This window comes from Dermacentor andersoni, chromosome 3 (assembly GCF_023375885.2).
Source record: "Dermacentor andersoni chromosome 3, qqDerAnde1_hic_scaffold, whole genome shotgun sequence".
Lineage (NCBI taxonomy): Eukaryota > Metazoa > Arthropoda > Arachnida > Ixodida > Ixodidae > Dermacentor > Dermacentor andersoni.
The window spans coordinates 11,772,436-11,792,126 of record NC_092816.1 but is presented as its reverse complement, the minus strand read 5'-3'; the positions used below and the strand labels follow the sequence as shown (position 1 = coordinate 11,792,126).

The following is a 19,691-nucleotide window of genomic DNA, read 5'->3' as shown; positions in this document are numbered from 1 at the left end:
GTTGCGCTATTGCCTTGTTGATGGAGTTGTGGTTAAGTTATTTGAGTGTTGCTTGCAGTGTGGGATTCGTTTGCCAACTATGGGAGCTTTTGAGCCTCTTTCCAGTGTTTCCCTTCCGACTTGCCCTAGAAGAGGGTCCACGGCAGTGTTTCCAAAATTTTTTAGAGCATGTCACTAAAGTGAGACAAAAAAGTCTCTAAATTTTGCTGCAATATCACCGTAATTGTTGCTAAAACTATATAGCAAATTTTAAGTAGTGTAAGTATTTTAGAACACTGTAAATTATCATGCATAAATTATCTGGAACATGCATAACTTACCAATTGACACACTTCATGTTTGTCTAATGTCCATCGAGGTGAGGAATAAACAGTAACATTACTAGTAAAGTGTAGGGGAGTTTTGTTTTACTGATATGCCTACATAACATCAGATGATAATAGCTGAAATTCTGCATTTACCTTCAGATTGTCAGGCAGTGCAGCACAATTCAAATGAACACCTGTTTTCTGAGCACAAAGAGGTACTTGGTACAAATTTTCTAGTCCTTGGTGCTCCTAAAAGGAGAGCTAAATACTGGGACACGTGCTTGGTCGCACATTAACACTGGTGATGACAATGACAGCTAAACCTTGATATAATGAAGTTGGTAAAATTGCCGATTTGCTTCACTACTTGAGAAAAATTTTGTTGAATTGAAATTTGACATTTGTGCAAATGCAGTTCACAATAGATTTATTTTACCTGGAATGGGCCACGAAATTTTCTGAACTATTGGACAATTGAAAAAGTAAATTTGAATGAAAAAAAGAAATTTAATTCAGTTAATTTTGAAAATTGCCGACAAAAGATTGTTTCATGCCTTGTTGATGATATCTGCATGTTGGTGCTACGAATTGAAGGCCAACTGCAATGAAATTTTCAACCGCATAAAAAGCCCCGTTTCAGATTAGTTGACATGCTGCAGCCCCTGTGGAAAATTTTACTTTTCAAATGTGAGTGGGTGCATCACAGAACTCTTGCAAACATCATTTTTCATACTGAAAGTGAAAAAAGAAAAATGCCACCATTACCGCTTTCTGGAAGTGACGTACAACTTAGACTGTAGAGAACCAGCACCCGTGTTGTCTGCTTCCCTTCCTGCACTGTACCGATGTATGAGCAAATAGGTCCCACATGTTTGCTGGCCATAGAGCCATGCTAGCGGCTTTGTGTGCTGTTCCCACGCAGCTGCAATGTTTTTTTAATACAAAGCATTCTTCTCCGAGTCAAGCCGGTTTCCTGTATCTAGTTGCATACACTCAACGAACAGAGCCTCGATACGTTCCATCTCCGCTTGGAGATGAAGAGTGTATTGGGGTGACCAAACTAAAGGTGCAGATATAGTATATAGATATATATCCAGGCGGGATGCAGTTGTCCTACGTCGGCGAAAATTGGGTGCTGTACGGTTATGACAGCTGTCAGGCATGTACAGGCATGTACAGCTGACACGAGAATAAAACATGTCCTATCTCACGCTGGAGTTTGGGTTCACTAAAGTGAGCGTGCTGAGTTTGGGCCTTTGACAAACAACAAAGTACTCACTTGCTATGCACTTATGCTGCAGCAACAACTGATCACCATGCTGCTGTGGGCCATGTTTAAAGTGCTCAATTATACAGAGGGCAAAATGTAGTCATCTTAGCATCACCAGCGTAACATGTCTGATTTTGCTGGCTGCTGCCTTGTATGTTTCCAGTGCCTTTAACCGTAGCTACCTTAGGTTGAGCCGACCGAGCAGGTAACTACTGCCGTCTGTAGTAAAGGATGAGAAGTAGCCGAGGCACGGCACGTGTGAAGTCACAGCCAGACTCCAGCCGTGGTAAAGTTTCACTTGTGCTCTGGCAGCATCATATTTGGGCATCCTTTGCTGCTGCATCTACAACATGGCTGCCTCATCGTGTTCTCCTTCGTGACAAATACAGCATGCAGTTGCTGCCGACAGCATTTCCGGTGCTGTGTCAGAAAGGGTTTCGTTTGTCTACTTAGATGTGTCTGATGTAGAGACACACCAAATGTGTCGAAGGTGATGCACCACTTAAAATGATCGCTCAAGACTGTCGCCTCTGAATACAACTTACATTTGCTTTTCATGTGTCATTGCGGCTTATAGTACTTATAGTCATCCAGGGAAAGCATTTGGCCAGTAGATCTTCCATGTGTAAGTTACTGTGCTCATGAAATGTAGCTTATGCAGCTTTGTCAAGTACAGTTTACATGCTTTGTGCATATTGACTGGTCTGTGTCGCACCTGCTTGGTGCGGTGCACACTTGAACCAGGGTGTCTACCAACCGGGAAAACCGGGAATTCTCAGGAATGTTGAGTAGTCTGGGAAAATTCAGGGAATTTGTGCTTCTATCAGGGAAAATTAGCTGTAATATTATTGAAAGGGAATGAAAGTCGCGCTAATGCTGGCTCGAGTAACAGACAGGAATCGTAACGAATCGTCTTTGATGCCCTGTCATCAGCTGGAGGAGTTGCCAGCGTACAGTCAACGACCGGCTTTCCGGATGCCCGATAATTCGGACGGCTTCGCGGCAACATCATGTACCCCATAGAGTCAATGTATCAGAACATCTGACATTTTGGACGTAAGAACCATTCGCCATCCGATTTTCCAGACTTTTTACCATGACAGCAGGTCCGAAACGGCAATAATCAAAGCCAGCCATCACCGCTACCATTTTGATTACCTCGCTGCCTCGAAGCGGTGCTTTCGCACGCAGATTCGCTGGCAGCCGTAGCCAGCACTGCGGAAACGCTAGGCCTAGCTGCATCGACATTCGCTATTAAGCTTCTTGCCATCGGGTGCCGTGTTTTTCATTGGAAGAATTCGCTGCTGTCAGCAATGGCACCTGTTCCACCTTTGCGGTGCTTGCGATTGGCTTCGAAGTTCGGAAAGCACGGTGCGTTGCATAATGCCGGTTCCCGAAAGTCAGCTTCGCCTCTGTACAGAAATGTTACTTGGTGAAGCATATGTAAAAGTATTGCGGTGCAGCATAACAAGTGTGAGAAGGGACTATTGCCACGGGACACAGTATGCATTCCTTAATTATACACACGTGCACCCGGTATCTCCTGTCACAGTACGAGCACTGATATGCCTAATATGTGTACCGACAGGTCTTCAGAGCTTTTTTGAAGGTGCCTGTGGCAGTTTAAGCCCTTAAGGACAGTAAAAGAAGCATCCATTTTTTTCCAACTGGTCGATTTTTCAGACGTTTTCGCAGCCCCTAGGCAGTTCGAAAAAATCGGACGTTGGCTGTACAACTGACCAAGAAGATGCTTCAAATGGTCCATTGGGCGAATGAGCGGCGGAAGGAGCACCAGTACAGAAAGGACCTACACATTGAGGAATCAACGGGAAAGGAAGCGTGCTGCCGCCGTTTTTAAGAGGCTTGAGCTCAAAAAACAAAGTGTTGGCTGATGCCGAGATACAGGTGTCCCTCATCCAAACCAAAATGAACTCTTTAAAGCAGTGAAACACAACAGTGAGGCGTTGTGCGCGAGATGAGAGTGTGTCAGGACAGTCGAGGTTGACTTACAAGCTGTTCAAAGAGAATGTCAATGGTGACAAAGTTCGGACCTCATACCACTGAGCTTTCCATCAGTTGATAGAAATAGCTCATATCCGAAAATATTTGCTTCTGTATGCATCTACTTTCTATTTGTATTTGAGAATGTCCGAATCGATTTGCATTTGGCAGGCATTCTCAGATCATGAACAGCAGGTTGCCATTATCCCTCAAGAGGAAAGTGTGTAACAGCTGTGTCTTACCAGTGCTCACGTACGGGGCAGAAACCTGGAGGCTTACGAAAAGGGTTCTACTTAAATTGAGGACGACACAACGAGCTATGGAAAGAAGAATGATAGGTGTAACGTTAAGGGATAAGAAAAGAGCAGATTGGGTGAGGGAACAAACGCAAGTTAATGACATCTTAGTTGAAATCAAGAAAAAGAAATGGGCATGGGCAGGACATGTAATGAGGAGAGAAGGTTACCGATGGTCATTAAGGGTTACAGACTGGATTCCAAGGGAAGGGAAGCGTAGCAGGGGACGGCAGAAAGTTAGGTGGGCGGATGATATTAAGAAGTTTGCAGGGACAACATGGCCAGAATTAGTACATGAGTGGGGTAGTTGGAGAAGTATGGGAGAAGCCTTTGCCCTGCAGTGGGCGTAACCAGGATGATGATGATAATGAATCGATTTGCAATTTTTTTCGTAGAGATTTTATTTGCTGTGCATTTTGCTAACCCCTCCTTTCTATTGTGTTTTTGAATAAAATCAAGACTTCTTAGTATTCAAGCTGGATTCAATTGTTATTGTAACTTTTTTTCACATGTATACTAGAGAGTGACAGCATCGTGTGACATGGTTTCAGCCCATCTTGACATAAGACATAGTCCTGCGTCACCCAGGGAATTTTGCAAAGGCACTGAGGGAAAACCTGGAAAACTCAGGGAATTTGGAACTGTCAACTTGGTAGACACACTGTTGCACCCTGGAAGCTGGGACAGGAAATATATGTTCTGCCTTCCTCTGCACAGCCATTGCTTGTGTTGGAGCACATGTTTGAGCACCCGACAGCCACACAACTCATCAGCATTCTTGAAACAGCTCAAATCACGTACGCAATGAGAAAGCACTCCGAGAGTCATCCATCAACTTGCAGATGTTGAGCGGGCAATGCGCCTATGTGCCTAGGGGCAACTGAGAGATCAGCAGTTGTGTACAGTTCTGGGACTTTCGCCAGATCTTTATCATTACCGCTCACTGCAGGGTGTATGCGTCATCTGCTTAAGTGCTATTTAAAGGCTGCTAATTAGAAAATTAGCCTGTTACCAGCCCTGAGGCTTTACCAATCTTACATTGAGTATATGCTATGCATTTATATTCAGTATATCTACCCAAGTGAAATTTCTTTGCAGTTGGCCATTAAGCAAAGCCAGCCACGCTTTCGGATCCACTCTGGCCCTCGCGGTTGATAGTGTCGCTCGCAGTGGGACGATGCTATCATGAAAAGTGCTGGCAGCAGGGGAGGGAATGCTTTGTCTGCCTCTAGCTTCAACGCGTCTCCGAAACTTGAGATTACGCAACCTCCAATGCTAAATGCGTGAGACGACAGCGAACATGATGCCATGCCTACTTCTTGCACATGGTCCAGATTACCTGAAAAACGGGGCGCGCAGGCTGCATATGCACACAGCTTTGCTGACAGCCATGCGCAGCTTTGGCTGCACTGCAAAACTAGACGCACGCCATCCTATCCCCCCCTTCGTCCCCCACTCCCCTTGACCGCGCTTGATCGTGTTAATGCGAGCTCTCTCTCCTCCTGCCCCCTTTTTCTCTTGTTCTCTTGGCTCATCCTCGCACGCTTTCACTTGCACCCAAGGCATACAGCATGTGGGGTGCTATAGGATCTATCACATTTGGACTTTTTATGATTTGAGTGGTGTGTTTGCAAGTAGCCGCTTGTAATTCAACCATACCCGCTATGGTGGTGAAGTTGCTTCGACGTTGTGCCGATGAAGCCCGAGGGCACAGGATCGAATCTTACCGGTAGCATTTAGATGGGGGTGAAATGCAAGGGCGCCTGTGTACCGTCCATTGGATGCACGTTAACCCCAGGTGGTCAAAATTAATCTGGAGTCCCCCACTATGGCACAGCGCGCTTCATAATCGAATCCTGGTTTTGGCATGTAAAACGCCAGAAATAAATTTTTTTATTTTGATCATTTGACCACCTGCGTCCACGGAAGCTATGGTTTATTTTCTCGGTATTCCATTGTGGCAGTAATGAAATTTCACTTTATTGAGATCATGTAAACACGCCTCATTATATTGAGGTTCTAAATACACGCTGTTTTATAGACAAGAAGTGGTGAAAAGTTATATACTTTGTTATATCAAGAATTTTATATTTTATATGGAGAATCGAAGTTCGTTATATTCAGGTTTAACTGTATGCGACAATACTGGGTGTTTTATTTTAATGTTAACAAAATGTTTAAAAATTGCCTATGACATATAGCAGAAATCTGCTTTTTGATCTGGATCACACGAAGAGAAGAATATATGAAGGAAAAGTCAAAATGCATAAATGACAAATTAACAATTTCACTAATAAATTGCCAATACATGGATTGAAGCCCGTGATTTCACAAGGCACCTCCAGTTGGAATGAAATTTGTAACCAGCATCAGTTTTCACATAAGTGCAGTTAAAATGGCTGTAAATATGTACTGTTGTTCCACTTAATTAACAAAACTGCTTTTTATGCTTTGAAGCGTGAAAGTTACTCAAACACCAATGCATTTTGTTGCAAACTTTGGGAACTCTTACTGTAAAATCTCAATATAATGAACTTCAGTAAATTGTTTGTTATTCTGAAAGGTTGTTGTAGTGAAAGCCCCAAAATTAATAATTCCGCCCATCAACCCATCAGTTCATATGTTGCCACTGTATGCGCTATATGAGCTATCCCTGAAAACGTCGCTGTTGACTCTCAACCCACGCTGTTGCTATTTTCCATAGATTCTGCCGCACACACACCACCAAAGTATCGTATAATAAGGGTGACACGCGCAAAACAGACGCTGATGCTGCGAAAACTATAAACAAAAAGTCGCTCCATGTCGCCTCCAAACCGCAATGTTTTTTGCTGTTTGTTTTTCACATTCCTTGTTGTGGACACCGGAACTGTCTTGCTCGAAGTGGACACCTGAACTATGCCAAAGCGCAAGCGCACGTAAATGACACTGTCCGGAAAGTGTGAAGTGTGAGCATGCAACATCCCCGTGAATACGGAGGTCACATTTCATTGCGAGTGCAGCTAGTGCGGCCGCAGAAAGAAGCGCGAAATATAGAGGCATGCGCTGAAAGAAGGGTGAAAGAAGGCAGAGACGTGGCCTTTGTTGCTAGGCAACACTTTTCTGGGCAGACCATGCGCTCACAAAACCTGATGCGTTGTTGCCTCCGCAATGGATTTTAAGAAAGATATGTTCTTGCCTGCATTTTCTTTCTTGGGCGCCATGTCAGGCTTTAATTTAAAATTAAGTTATGGGGTTTTACATGTCAAAACCACGTTCTGATTATGAGGCACGCTGTAGTGGGAGACTCCGGAAATTTGGACCACCTGGGGTTCTTTAATGTGCACCAAAATCTAAGTACACAGGTGTTTTCGCATTTCCCCCCATCGAAATGCAACCGCCGTGACCGGGATTCGATCTCGTGACCTCATGCTTTGCAGCCCAACACCAATGTCGCAAAGCAATCATGGCGTCCGCTCTCTGCACCTTGTTGTCTACTAGCCTATTGTTTTGGCTACCGTGAAGGATGCACGGAAATATAAGAATCCACAGATTTCTGTATATTGCTTCGTAGTACTGAGGCATTAACGTGACAAGGAAACTGAATAATGTTCGTTATTCTGAAGTTCGTAGTACTGAAATATTTTTACATTGAAACTATAAGAAGTCAGCAGGGGATTTCTCAAAAGTTTATCTGAAACGTTCATTAATGTGGTGTTCGTAGTAACGAGTTTTCACTGTATCTTGAAACTAGTGTCCTCCTGAGAATTCGTTCCAAGTGGATATGGCTTTCAAAGTCATAAGCTGCAATTCATACATTGTTATATCTGCCTTAAAGTATTTAATTTAAAAGTTAGCGTAACATAGTCTAGTATTCAAATATGCAGTTTGATTCCTTGTGCGAGCATCCCGTATACAGATCAATTACAATGCTTCTGCCCCTAGATATATATGAAAGCTCCGTGCAATGTTGATTTGTCCAAAAGTATCAAGAAAAAAAAAAAAGGCAGTGCATTCAGACTAGCATTAACAGGCCAGGCCGCACCAATATCTACGCCTTGCTTAAGTTGAATTGTCTTATTGTTCACCTATTGCATTTTAAATGTCGGCATGTAATTTATTGAAATAGGTATTGGTAAACTCATTTGCAGCTCCACTTGTGAATATTCACCAATCGAACATACTAACGAGTGTGCTGAATCCGCAGCATTAAGACCCAATCATATCGCTTTTGTAAATCCTAAAAAAAAAAAAAAAGATGAAGAAGAAGAAAGACCATTAATTTTATCAGCACAATGTCAATTCTGTGAAGGCCACTGATGCTAAAGCAACCATTCTTTTATCATGGGCACAGATCGTACAGCCAATTTTGGCTGCTCACTTTTTAATCGTTAAATGCATTCTAGAAGGAGATTTTTGAAGCTTTCCTACTTTTGAAGTCGGTAATTGTTCTGTCACGTTGCTAAAAGAAGTGGCTGGTCATCTCACAAAAAAATTTGTTGCTAAGCCGACAAGAAATTTGCTAAATCTAGAGACAATATTGCTATGTCAACACTGGTCCACAGGGACTTATGAACTGTATGTTGAACTGGGTTGGAATGGTTCCTTCAATAAGTTCCAGTTTGGGTTCAGTTTCAAGATGGCTGAAAAACGAATTGTTCAGTCCGGTTCCAGTTCATCTGAAAATAATGGTTCAGTTCTGGTTCATTTCGACACCCCGGCTTCATTTGTGTGGGTTCTGTCAACAGGCACTACTATCTCCACTAAGTTGAGCCATAGGACCTCCAGCGCTGCCACGGAGCAGGTTGCACTGCGTGAAGCTTTCACCCTCATCCTAACAGCCATCCAGTATCTGGGCCCACCAATGACATTACTGTTTGGTCATGGGGGCATAAGGCAGCCCACTAGTGGGCAATTAAAAACAGAAACAAGGACTTGAATAAAGACTTCAGGAAAGACTTCCCGCAGCGCATGAGCTAACGCAGGGTTTAAGAGAAAGGAGAATCTTGCAGTTAAATATGCGAAGTGTTTGACTACACTTGTGCTGCTTGTGGTCATTTGTGATAATCCGTCGCTGTTGTGTACCTGAAGACTGTTTTTCTGAATATGTTCTCTCTCAAAATTGTACACCATCTCACTTGCCTATCATCGATTATCATTTTTGCGTTAACCATCAAACCATTCCTTGATCTATTCATAGAATGAGGTTCAAAAGGGTCGTGAAATTTACCTAGTTGTTGGCTGTGCATACTTTATTTTTGTACTGTGTATGAAAGGACAGAGACAGCCAAACACAGACAGACAAACGGTGCACAAGGTTACAACCGTTGGCCACTGCTGTGGAGTTGCAAGTTGGTGCACCGCCCGTTCGTCTGCGTTTTCCTGTCTCTGTTTCTTTTTTTTGTGTACATGGCACAAGAAGAAAGTACAATAAAATTAGGCTCTTCAATTTGGGTCATGGCTCACTTTTTTTAGGAGATTGTGTTTTCTTATGACTGCTTTAAGACTTTTTTTTTATGCGCCTTGCATTCAAAAGTGTGGTGACTGTCTGCTAAACTGAACTCATTAAAGGGACAATTGTCATCTACTCGACTTAGCACAAAGCTGCAAAGGAAATTCGTGCAGGTTTCTTTTGTGGCTTCGTGCTACAGTTGGGTGGACAACAATTTTTCCTTTCATGACGCTTTCTCCATATTGTGGGCTTCCACAGAACTGTTTTGCCATAAACTGAATTCATATAACAGTACAGTGCAGTAGAGAATGCTTGTTATCTACAGATTTCATTGTGATAATGTGTTGTGCAGTCTGGATCTATGGGTGGCATGGTGGCCTGCTGCCTAGTGTTGGTGGGTGACCTTGTGTTGACCTTGGTTGAGGGGTCAAGAGTCTTGGGTGTAGGAGTCATTATTGACCTGAGTGTAGTCCGCAGTGAGAACAACTTCTGCATTATGGTAAGCCTCTCTGTAAATATCTTTTTATTGGTCAATTCAGTATTGTTTTCTGTTAACCTTGTTTAAACTCTGTCCAATGAACTCGCAGGAGTTTGATGGTGGCGAGGCTGAGAGCTGTGCTTACAACTGGATCTTTTGGTTTGCCACTGAAGAAGAAAAAAACGAGTTCCTGAGCATTGTCTCCGTTTCCTGGCAAGAAATGTTCAAGGTCTGTGTTGCATGGCATATCTGATGCATTAGAGATAGAATGTTTTCGTAGGTGGTGCCTGGTGAAATCGCCATGACATTGTTCTTTCTCAATTTCACAACCTAATTTCATTATAACTAGTCTGTGGACTTCTTTATGATGTATTGATATAATCAGCAGCTAATAGCTTGTCATGCTTCATGCTTTCTGTTCTAAAAAAATAAAGAAGGAAGCTCTTGTGTTTGTGTTAGACTACACTGCTGTAAGGTAGCACACGTCATATATATGTGCCTTATGCTTCTGTGCTGAAAAAAAAAAGCCTTAAATTTATTTTCATATCTAGTTGAGCTTGGTTCTATTCATACCAGATCCAGGAAGGGCTTAATGTATGGACAATTTGATATACAGGATCGTCGTGCTAAATCGGGAAAATTTATTCTACAAAGAACAACATTCAAAATATAAAAAGAAGTACTGCAATGTATTTGTACAAAACCTTGCACGAAGTTAGAAAAAACGCTTTGTCAAGTGAAACTATTTAGTATAACCTCTGTCAGCTGCCATGACGTTCTCAAGCCTGAACCTGAAACTGCTGCAGGCATGGTTTACCTCCTCTCTCGCCAGGTTCATCACCTGCTTTATGGATGCCTTCAGGACATTCTTGGTGTTGTTTCATCTCTCATTTACCTTTGCCTCAATGACACCCCTCACAAAACAGGCATATATCACAATCATTCGCCCGAAAATTGAATATGCTGCGGCAATTTGGGATCCCCATCAGGTATATCTAGCCTCTAACCTTGAAGCCCTGCAGAACCGTGCTGCTCGATTCATTTTTTCAGATTATTCAACATTCATCAGCGTTACATCTTTAAAAAATCGTGCCGGTTTGCAATCCTTGAGCCTTCGTCGAAAACATTCTCGCTTATCACTATTTCATAAAATTTTCCACCATTCCTCACTTCGTGATGATTTTTTTCAGTCACCGCCGATTATCTTTCCTCGCCGCGATCACCCTAACAAAGCGAAACGCATTATGTGTCGGTCATCAACTTTCGCTCAATCCTTCGTACCACGCACTATCATCAATTGGAACGATTTACCCTCATACATAGCCATGGAAACTGACATAACCAAATTTAAGGAAACAATTTGCACTACTGTGACGAGCTGTTAAAATGTTGTGTTTCCCTGTTAAGTGTTTCCCTGATAATTTTTTTGCTTTGCGATTTGTTGCTTTCTCCTGATGTTTTTATGTACGTTGCTTTTTCTTTTTCTTCTTTTTTGGTTTCTTGGTTCATTATGATGACTACACTGCCTTGTTGAACGAAAAAAAAAGAATGTCTTGTAAGTGCTTTTATTTTTATGTATGCTGTACCTGAATGTACACTTGCTTTTCTTGTAACCCCCCCCCCCCCTATGTTATACCCTCCTTTGAGGGCCTTTAGGGGTATTCTAAATAAATAAAGTAAATAAATAAATGTAGTATAGTTAAGTGGGTTGCAGTCGGAGCTGGAGGGGGGCCACAAGTTGGGCAACCAGTGGTAGGGCATGTTATCACAAAGCCATGATTGTGTCTTTCTTACCTTGTGCGTTGGAACAGAGTCCTGCTAAAACACGTACTTCCTTCCACCGGCCACATTGTCCATCCAAGGCTTCACAGCCACCTCCAACAATTTAGCTGTCAGAAGTCACCTTCAGACCATCCTCAAGAAAGTGGGGTGCCTTGATGCCACCATGACTCCTTACCACCCCCAGCACCATTACAGAGGCGGGAAATTTGGTATGCGTGATGGTTGGTATGTCAGTTGTATTCCGGCATAACCGGCACTCATTTTGGCAGTTCACCGTCCCGTCTTGAATGAAGTTCTTGTCCGAGAAGAAATTCGGGAAGCCAGTTCTGTTGTGCTTCAGGTTGTATCAGGAGAGCCTGGGCCTGCACCTTCCTGCCGAGCTTGTTCTTCTCGGTTAGCAGTTGCCACTTCCTCGGTACAAAGGATGCGTGCTGCAGGTCTTCACGCATTACCAGGCTGATTGTGGACCTTGCCACAACCATTGCTTTCCTGAGGCCGTTCATGCTCAGCCCAGGGTCTTGTTCGATTTTTTCGTCAATTGCTGACAGAGTGCTGCTGTTCTTTTGCTTCCTGTGCTTGGCTCGGTCTTCAGTGCCATCTTCCTTCTCGGCATGAAGCGGTTTTAGTATCGTAGCCTTTTTGTCATATTTGTTGTTTGTCGTTGAGCAAGTCGCAACTTGTTTATCGTCTCAAAGTTTGTCGTTGAATGTCGTTGTGGCATAGGGCCAATGGGTCGAATTCTTTTTGATACACTGTTTCCAGGCTGAAATTGAATCAGTTCCACATATATCTCAACGACGTGGTACAGAAATGTGGTTTTGCAATTGCTCATTGAAATTCCCGTTTGATGATTTCCTGTAACAATTACAGGCAAAAGATTCAAGGTTTGGTGCTAAGACCTGCAAAGTGTGAAGTTTTGATGAGCAGACCAGTGTGCAGTTTGTGCACTTCTATTGTAGTATTCAAAGTGCACATTGGCATTCAACTTATGAGCTAATTGTGGTGCAACCTGCTTTAGTGGTGCAGTAGCTTTGACGTTGCACTGCCATTCCCGAAAGTGTGGCCACATTTCGATGGATTTACTTGCAAAATTGTATAATGTGCATTGGGTGCATGTTAAAGAACTCCGACTAGTGAAAATTAATGGGCAAGCCCCAACTACCATGTGCCTCATAATCATATTGTGGTTAGGGCACGTAAAACCTCAGAATTTTTGCACATTGTGGTGCCTCAATTGTACCAAACAGGCCGACGCTGCATTAAAGGCACCATTTCCTATGCTCAGTGTGGAACATGCATGCTTATCACATGTACTAATGAAAGCTGCCTAGATGCATGTGGCATACCAAATAGATACCACTTATAGCTTTTCAATTAGAGAGTGTCCTTACAGAAATGAAGTGTGTTAGGTATTCAGGAAAGCAACCTAGTTTATGCATAAAGATGTCATGGTCAATCAGTGCATGGCACACAGTGCTAAGTTTCATAACACTAGGCTCAATTAAGTGGCTTTATAGGCTGGCCATAAAGCTTAGATTACATTCGGAGTGGTTTGCACATTTTGAAGTAATTATGGTAACTGAGGGCTAAATGAGTGAAATGCAAATCAGTGAAGAGAAGCTGACTTCACAGGGTCAGCGTGTTCCTGTCACTGTGCTGATGGATAGTGTGGTATTAGCATATAGTGCCCATTTACTTCGCATTTTATATTCAAGAAGGTTTATTGTGCAGTACAGGGGGAGAAAAAAGAAAGCCAAAGGCTCCTCATAGATGACTGATAGAATTTGCAATATGAAGTTCATCTCTCTTGGTGTTGCTAATGTACATGCTTTTCCTCATCAACCACTGCTTCTTTGGCATGTTGATGAACTTGCACCAGAAAGGTGCAAATACCACCCACCTTGGTAAAGCCTTGAAGTTTGCTGCTTCTGGATATTGTGGTACTTGGTAAATGACAGCAGTTGCCTCCAAGATTTCAGTGCACACCTTTGTGTCTTGTTATGCTTTTTTTTTTAATTTTCTCTGTGATTATGCATGTGACACACAAGGGGCTTCTGACAAGATGACATCGCTAACTACTGCAAACACTAAGTATAACTTGCAGGCTTCATTTGGTTATACACCTTGCAGGCAGGTGACACGCAATGCTTCAAACAAGAGGTTTCTGAAACCAGTGTAAATACTAAGTGCAACTTGCTCTTGCACGTGAAGTCAGCTCAAGTGTAGGTACAAGAGTTCACTGGCGATGCGGTTTCGGCATTATGACTTTTTTACAAGTAAAATTTTGCTGTGGATTCCTGCACAGTTCTCACATGTGTGCCGCAGAGTTTGTTTTCGTTATGCTTCTGTCATACTGCAACTTGCACTTTTGCTTCTTGGTTAGGTCCCACTCGAGGTTGCTCCCATGTCCAGCGGCACACTGAGAAGGCACTGCCTGGAACGAGCCTCTCAGCTTGAAGCAAGGCTAAACGATTCTAGAGCATTCTGTCTCGACATTTGAAGTGACGACTGCACTCAGATGCTCACAGCAGCTTGCTGGCAAAGTTGCCTATATCTTTAGTTTTGTGGTTAGCTTAGAAATATATTTTAAGAAAGAGAAGCTCGAGTGATACTGAGTGCAACGCAAGCATACATTGAGAAATGATCGATAGGCAGGCAAGTATCACTTCTTTCAAGCCAGAACTGTAACCTGCTTAGTAGGATTGACATGTGAACTGCTTGGTAATGATTTGTTGTTGACAGAAGTGTTGCACAGAAAAAGAGAAAATGTTGCAATGCTGTGTCATCTCTCTTTCTTTCCCTTGTCTTCTGTGCACTGCTTATTAAGTCAATGACAAAGGGTAACCTGCATAAGGAATAATAATGTATGTGTTTTCTCCATTTTGACTTTCTCCCATCTGGGTAGGCGGTTAACGGCTGTTTAATCACTCTCAGCTCAGTTGATATTGCTGCTTTCTTTAGTAATCACTGTGCTGTGTCTAGCTAACAGTATAGTTTAATATGGGGAATGGACACTGCAAGTGGCAGCAATACAAAAACAGAAGCAAAGATAAGACAGTGCATGTCCTGTTCTTGCTTCCTTCTGTCTTGGTAGTGTTGCCGCCATAGAATGAACCTTCATCAACTTGCCCAGCTTTGTATATGAAATGCAATCAGGGGGCACATTTGGTGCAAAAAACACTGGTCACTTATAGAATGGGGGAGTCGCTTGAATGTTCAAGGTCTTCGTGGGAAAAGCTTTCGATTCAAGGTACCTGTGGAAGCATAAACTCGACAGTTTCATCAAGTCTTTATTTTACTTGTCTGTGATAGGCAAGTGTGGTATCACTAGCTTTGGGTCTTTATGATGGTGCCTGAACTAGATCAATACAGGTATGCCCTCCTGTTGTTCTTGCGAGACTGTCGTACACACATGTGCGAGCTGCTGCAGGCAAGTGGATTCCCAAACCGGTTGCATAACTGTAAAGTAGTTACACAGACCATGGAAAGAAATGAAACAGGCAAGACTGCTGGCATTATTTGGCCAACAGTCATACAGCCTGTTTCTTTTCGTGTCACTGCATCATTTTAACAAACTTTATGCTACAAAGGCAATATGCGACTGCTGTGTCTGTGTAGTACATATTATTATGCTCCTAGGCTGTTCTATGTATAGGCTGTCATGTGAACATAATTAGATGTAAACTCGTTAATCAAAATGCAAGAACTCTGAACTGCTGATGCAAGTTTGGGTTCTTTTAATTGTGGCCAATGAGCATTGAAATGTTGAAAGCTTGATGCTGTTAGTGTAAATATTGCCCCATTATTGAAAGGGCCCTAAACAGGCATGGCTCATGTGCACATGGTAGACTAGTCATAACAGTATGAAGTAACAGACAGTGAAGCCAGAGAAAAGCATATGCTAAGTTGTTTGCTATAGTGATGTAAAATATTAAAGTAACAAGTTAAAGGGAAATGAAAGTGGACGAAAAGAAAAGTTTCCATACGTGGTCAGGACGCCTAATGCAAAAGCATTAGTGTCCAATGAAATGCCACTGAGCGGTCCTTCGAGTTATGAACTCCTCGCGGGAAAGTGAGCACGTTAAGACGCTTGGTGCGTTTTGATGTGGCCTTACCGAGGCACAGTTACAATGCAGGAGAGAGCTTGTGCAGATAAGGAACATGCCGATAATACAGGTTTTCAAGAGCGAGGGTGATGTTGCGTTGCGGCAATGCCCTCTCCCCTCGTGTAGCACTTGGCATGCTGGTGTCCAGTTTCGTCCCGCTCTGCATTCTTGAGGCGCGCTCGTGCCATGGTGTCGCAACCAATGGGAACTCCATCAAGGCACACTCGTGACATGGCATTGCAGCCAATAAGAATTTAGGCTGCTGCAAATGCTGGATGCCAGCTTTTTCACTCAATGAGCCATTTGATACCTTCACATCTACTGTACAAGATAAGCCTTGGGAGTGTTAGCCAGCACTGCTCGCAGCCAAGGCTGCAGGCGGGAGCGTCTTTTCAACCACAGGTGTCGTATGGTGCATGAGTTTAGGAGCTGGTCAGTAAAACCCTCATGTGTTACTTCACGGCATCAAGTCTGCCAAATTTGAAACCTTTAGCTATGCGATGAGTGGGAAGAATAGGGGGATCCGAGGGGCCTGATTTTTAGTTAGTCACAACCATATCAAGTCATGGGCGTTGATACTAGAGAAACAATAAGGGAAGTTAATTATGCATCACAGCCAGTTATTGGTAGAAATATAAATGCCTGAGTTTGTTAGGGCCTCCTTAAGCTTAATGGCACTAGTTCAGCGTGTCTGGGCAGTGCCAAACACACCTGAGCCATTCTGAGCCTGTTTGCATCATACATTGCATCAAGCAGTACTTCTACGACACTCCTCACTAGCAGTTGCAGAAAGCAGTGCTCGCACTTTAACCAAAATGGACTACCATACGTGAGCATTTGGGTTTATTTGTTAAATGTTACAGTTGCTCTGCATTCTTAGATCGGTAACCGAGATGTTTATGTTTGGCTTAAGGATAATAATTTTATCCAGACAAAAAATAGTTGAAAAACTATGAAAGAAACCTGTACAGGTTTCTCGGAAGGAAGCCTTTACAGCTTAACAAAAATTAATATAGGTTCACCAGTTGAACCCATCACCACAGCTGGTAGGACAAGTTGTGCAGTGTGTGCTCAATTCACTCCCTGGACTGGGAAGCTCTGATTAACCTGCATGAATTTCTTTCATAGCTTCATACACCTTTTATGCGGATGGCAGTTTTACTTTTTGATGAAACTTTACCTGCCTTGCATATGTTCGTAGAAATTATTTCCTTAAGTATATGTTAGGCTCAAGATGTCGTGATTCATGTTCAAAGCCTCGTTGGCTCAGTTTATTCTTAGCATGAAATAAATCCTTTACATTTGGAAGTATTAAGCTAGAGAAATATAGCTATTTCAGACACCATGTGCTAAAGTTCTCTAAAATCGCTTTTTAGACTTCTGTAATGGTTTAAGCATAACCTAGGCTAGTTACATGTAAGAAAATGTTTGCAGCCACCTTTACTGTTATAGGTCATATAAATCGCAATTTTATTAAGTGGCATTATTCTTGCAATATACTGTTGTACAATGAAGTTCTGGTCCTGCTCGAGGTGTGTGAAGGATGTCTCTTCGCTGACTAGAGTAGCATCTGCACAGCATCTTAGGGTGCCACGTTGAAACTGGGCGGCAGAGCTTGTAAAGCTGTGTATATTATAGAATGTTTACTTGAAAACCTAGTCTGTATTTTAATGTGCAATGCATTCCCGTTGCATGGTTTTACATGAGCGTCTTGTAGCAAGTTTGATGTTTTTTCTTCCATCAGGCTTGCATTTAATATTCTTGCATTTGACTTTCTTTCATGTCCATTATGATTTTTATAGAGCTGCATCATTTGATGTGGCATAAAAGAACTTTTTTGCATCTGAGCAACAAATTTTACAAGAGTTCTAATAACTTCCTTTGATGTGTTGTAGGAATGGCTGCTTGGGATGTTTTGTGCCATCATCATTTATTTTTGCATCTTCTGATAGGCACAGAAGCAAACAACTCACTACATTTAATAGCAGCTTTGACCATCCAAAAAGAATGACCAAATATTTTCAAAAGCTTTCATTGGAAATCTATCTGCTGTATGTTGAGGATCTATTCACTGGAAGAATAAAGAGAAATAACTATTCTTTGAAGTTGCATAGTGAGCAAAATACAAGGCTTTCTGCGCTTTGGGTAACTGCGGCTAATGGAATGTTTGCTGCCACTGCTGTTGTTAGGTATTAAAGTGAGCTTTGAATTTTTTTAAAGGTATTGGCTGCTGCAGATATTGAGCAGCTCTCACATTTTTAATGCCTTATGGGTGAATCCAAACAGCCTTAGATGCAAGTGTCGTCCCTGCCTGAATTTTGCCAAAGACTATATTCTGTTTCTCATCATTCTGATTTCATTAATAATCTGTCATTACTACCACTGATTATGCACAAAGCACACCAGAAACAAATGTTAGTCTGTTGTCAGAAAGCACAGTTGATAATCTCACTATAGCTGCTGTGCTTCAGACAGCTGTCAGAAAGGAGGCTCATAATGTTGCAGTAGGGCTTTTACCATTTGCATCATCTACGTTAAAGAGCAGTGGCATGTCAACAAAGGTTGCTGGAAACTCTAATGTATCCCTGACGCTTATATGTTACGAGTATGTTAAAATCTCTTTGTTAAGACATTCACACTTCTAAGTAGATGTCCATGCAATTTCTCTGCCCTCATGGCCTCTGCAAACTGCCCTGCGAGTTTGAACAGTTTTGTCATTTACATCTGCTCATCAAAATAATGGTGACTGCTGTCCTATGCAGGCTGTTCTGTTGCAGACATGGTTCTCTGGCATGTGTTTTCCTTCAGGTGCATGATACGGTGATTGCGTAACTCCTGTGTTTTCTCACAGCTAGCCAAATAACAGCACCACCCATTTGCTTCTGTGTGTTTGTCATGTTTCTATTGCTGAGCATCATCTGTGATACATGTTTGCATTGCAAGCTCTATGCATGTTTCTCCTATCATTCGAAGCCTGGACATTGGCTTCATTGTTATTAAGAGCCAAACAAGTGAGAAATTCTTTGCATTGCACTTTTTTTCTACACTTGCTTGTGTTGGCCACACTCAGTATGTTTGACTGTTCCCTGCAGAATTTTCACAACGTTGCAGCAATGTTTGTATATGCTAATAGATGCAATAATAAAAGAGCTGTATCTGCTGCATCACAGCCTTTCATTTGTTCTAGAGGAGAGGGAGCACATTGCAGTAAATTTGCTTTTGAAATATCTATGATGCATCCAATGTAAAACTGAACTGTAGCCTGGAAAAAAAAAAATGTAAGTGACCTGTTGCATATAACTTGCAGCCATCAAGGTATCTTTAAAAGGAGCAGTTACAAGGGTTTTTCAAGAAGTAACGATTGTGTTTACTTAAACATGCAATGCACTTCGAGCATGTATAAAGTGCATCCTTTGAAGGGCCCCTCACCAGGCCCCATTGCAAATATTAGGTACACATTGGAAGTTCCCTCTACGGGGTTTTTTTACTGAAAAAAAATTAAATTGGTTTATCATTGGAGGAGATGGAAAAAACTGAATGCCCTATTACCACACCACTAGAAGGCGAGCGTGACTGCCAACAGAAAGACGAACGGAAATCAAGAGACGTACTCTCTCTCTGCCTCAAGTGGCATTGGCAAGCGATGGTCTTTCCCCGCTTTGTACTACCTACCCTATTCTGTTATCGGTTACAGAAAATGCATCTCCACCCAAGACGCTCTGCTGCAAGTCCAGGAGGACATCACCAAGGAACCAAGTGCAGCCCAACTCAAAGCGATCCTTGCCATTGACTTCAAGGAGGCCGTTGATAACATAGCACATGATGCCATGCTGAGAGGTTGAGACTACGCAGTGTGGCTCCAGGCTCTAGAACTACATTAGAGTCTTCTTGAGGAACTGTACTTACACCCTCAATGTTGGAAATGCTAAGTCCGCGACATACCACCACCCCCAATAGGGCACACCCCAAGGCTCTGTAATTTTTCCCACACTTTTTAACCGTGCCATGTGCAACGTCTA

General features: G+C 42.5%; 1 protein-coding gene across 3 annotated transcripts in view; it reads left to right on the top strand.

Annotated features, from left to right (window-relative positions):
• Positions 1-18,836, top strand: part of LOC126520918 (pleckstrin homology domain-containing family M member 2-like) — an 87,464-nt gene extending 68,628 nt beyond the window's left edge. For 2 of the 3 annotated variants that reach the window (XM_050169743.3, XM_055065632.2), the window contains 3 exons: positions 9,659-9,805; positions 9,894-10,013; positions 13,950-18,836. In XM_050169743.3, coding sequence (XP_050025700.1) covers positions 9,659-9,805; positions 9,894-10,013; positions 13,950-14,066 — 384 coding nt within the window. In that variant the 3' untranslated portion in view covers positions 14,067-18,836. Of the gene's footprint in view, positions 1-9,658; positions 9,806-9,893; positions 10,014-13,949 lie in introns of those variants that run through there. The other variant, XR_008610227.2, reaches the window with a different exon arrangement.
• The last annotated feature ends 855 nt before the right edge of the window (positions 18,837-19,691 follow it).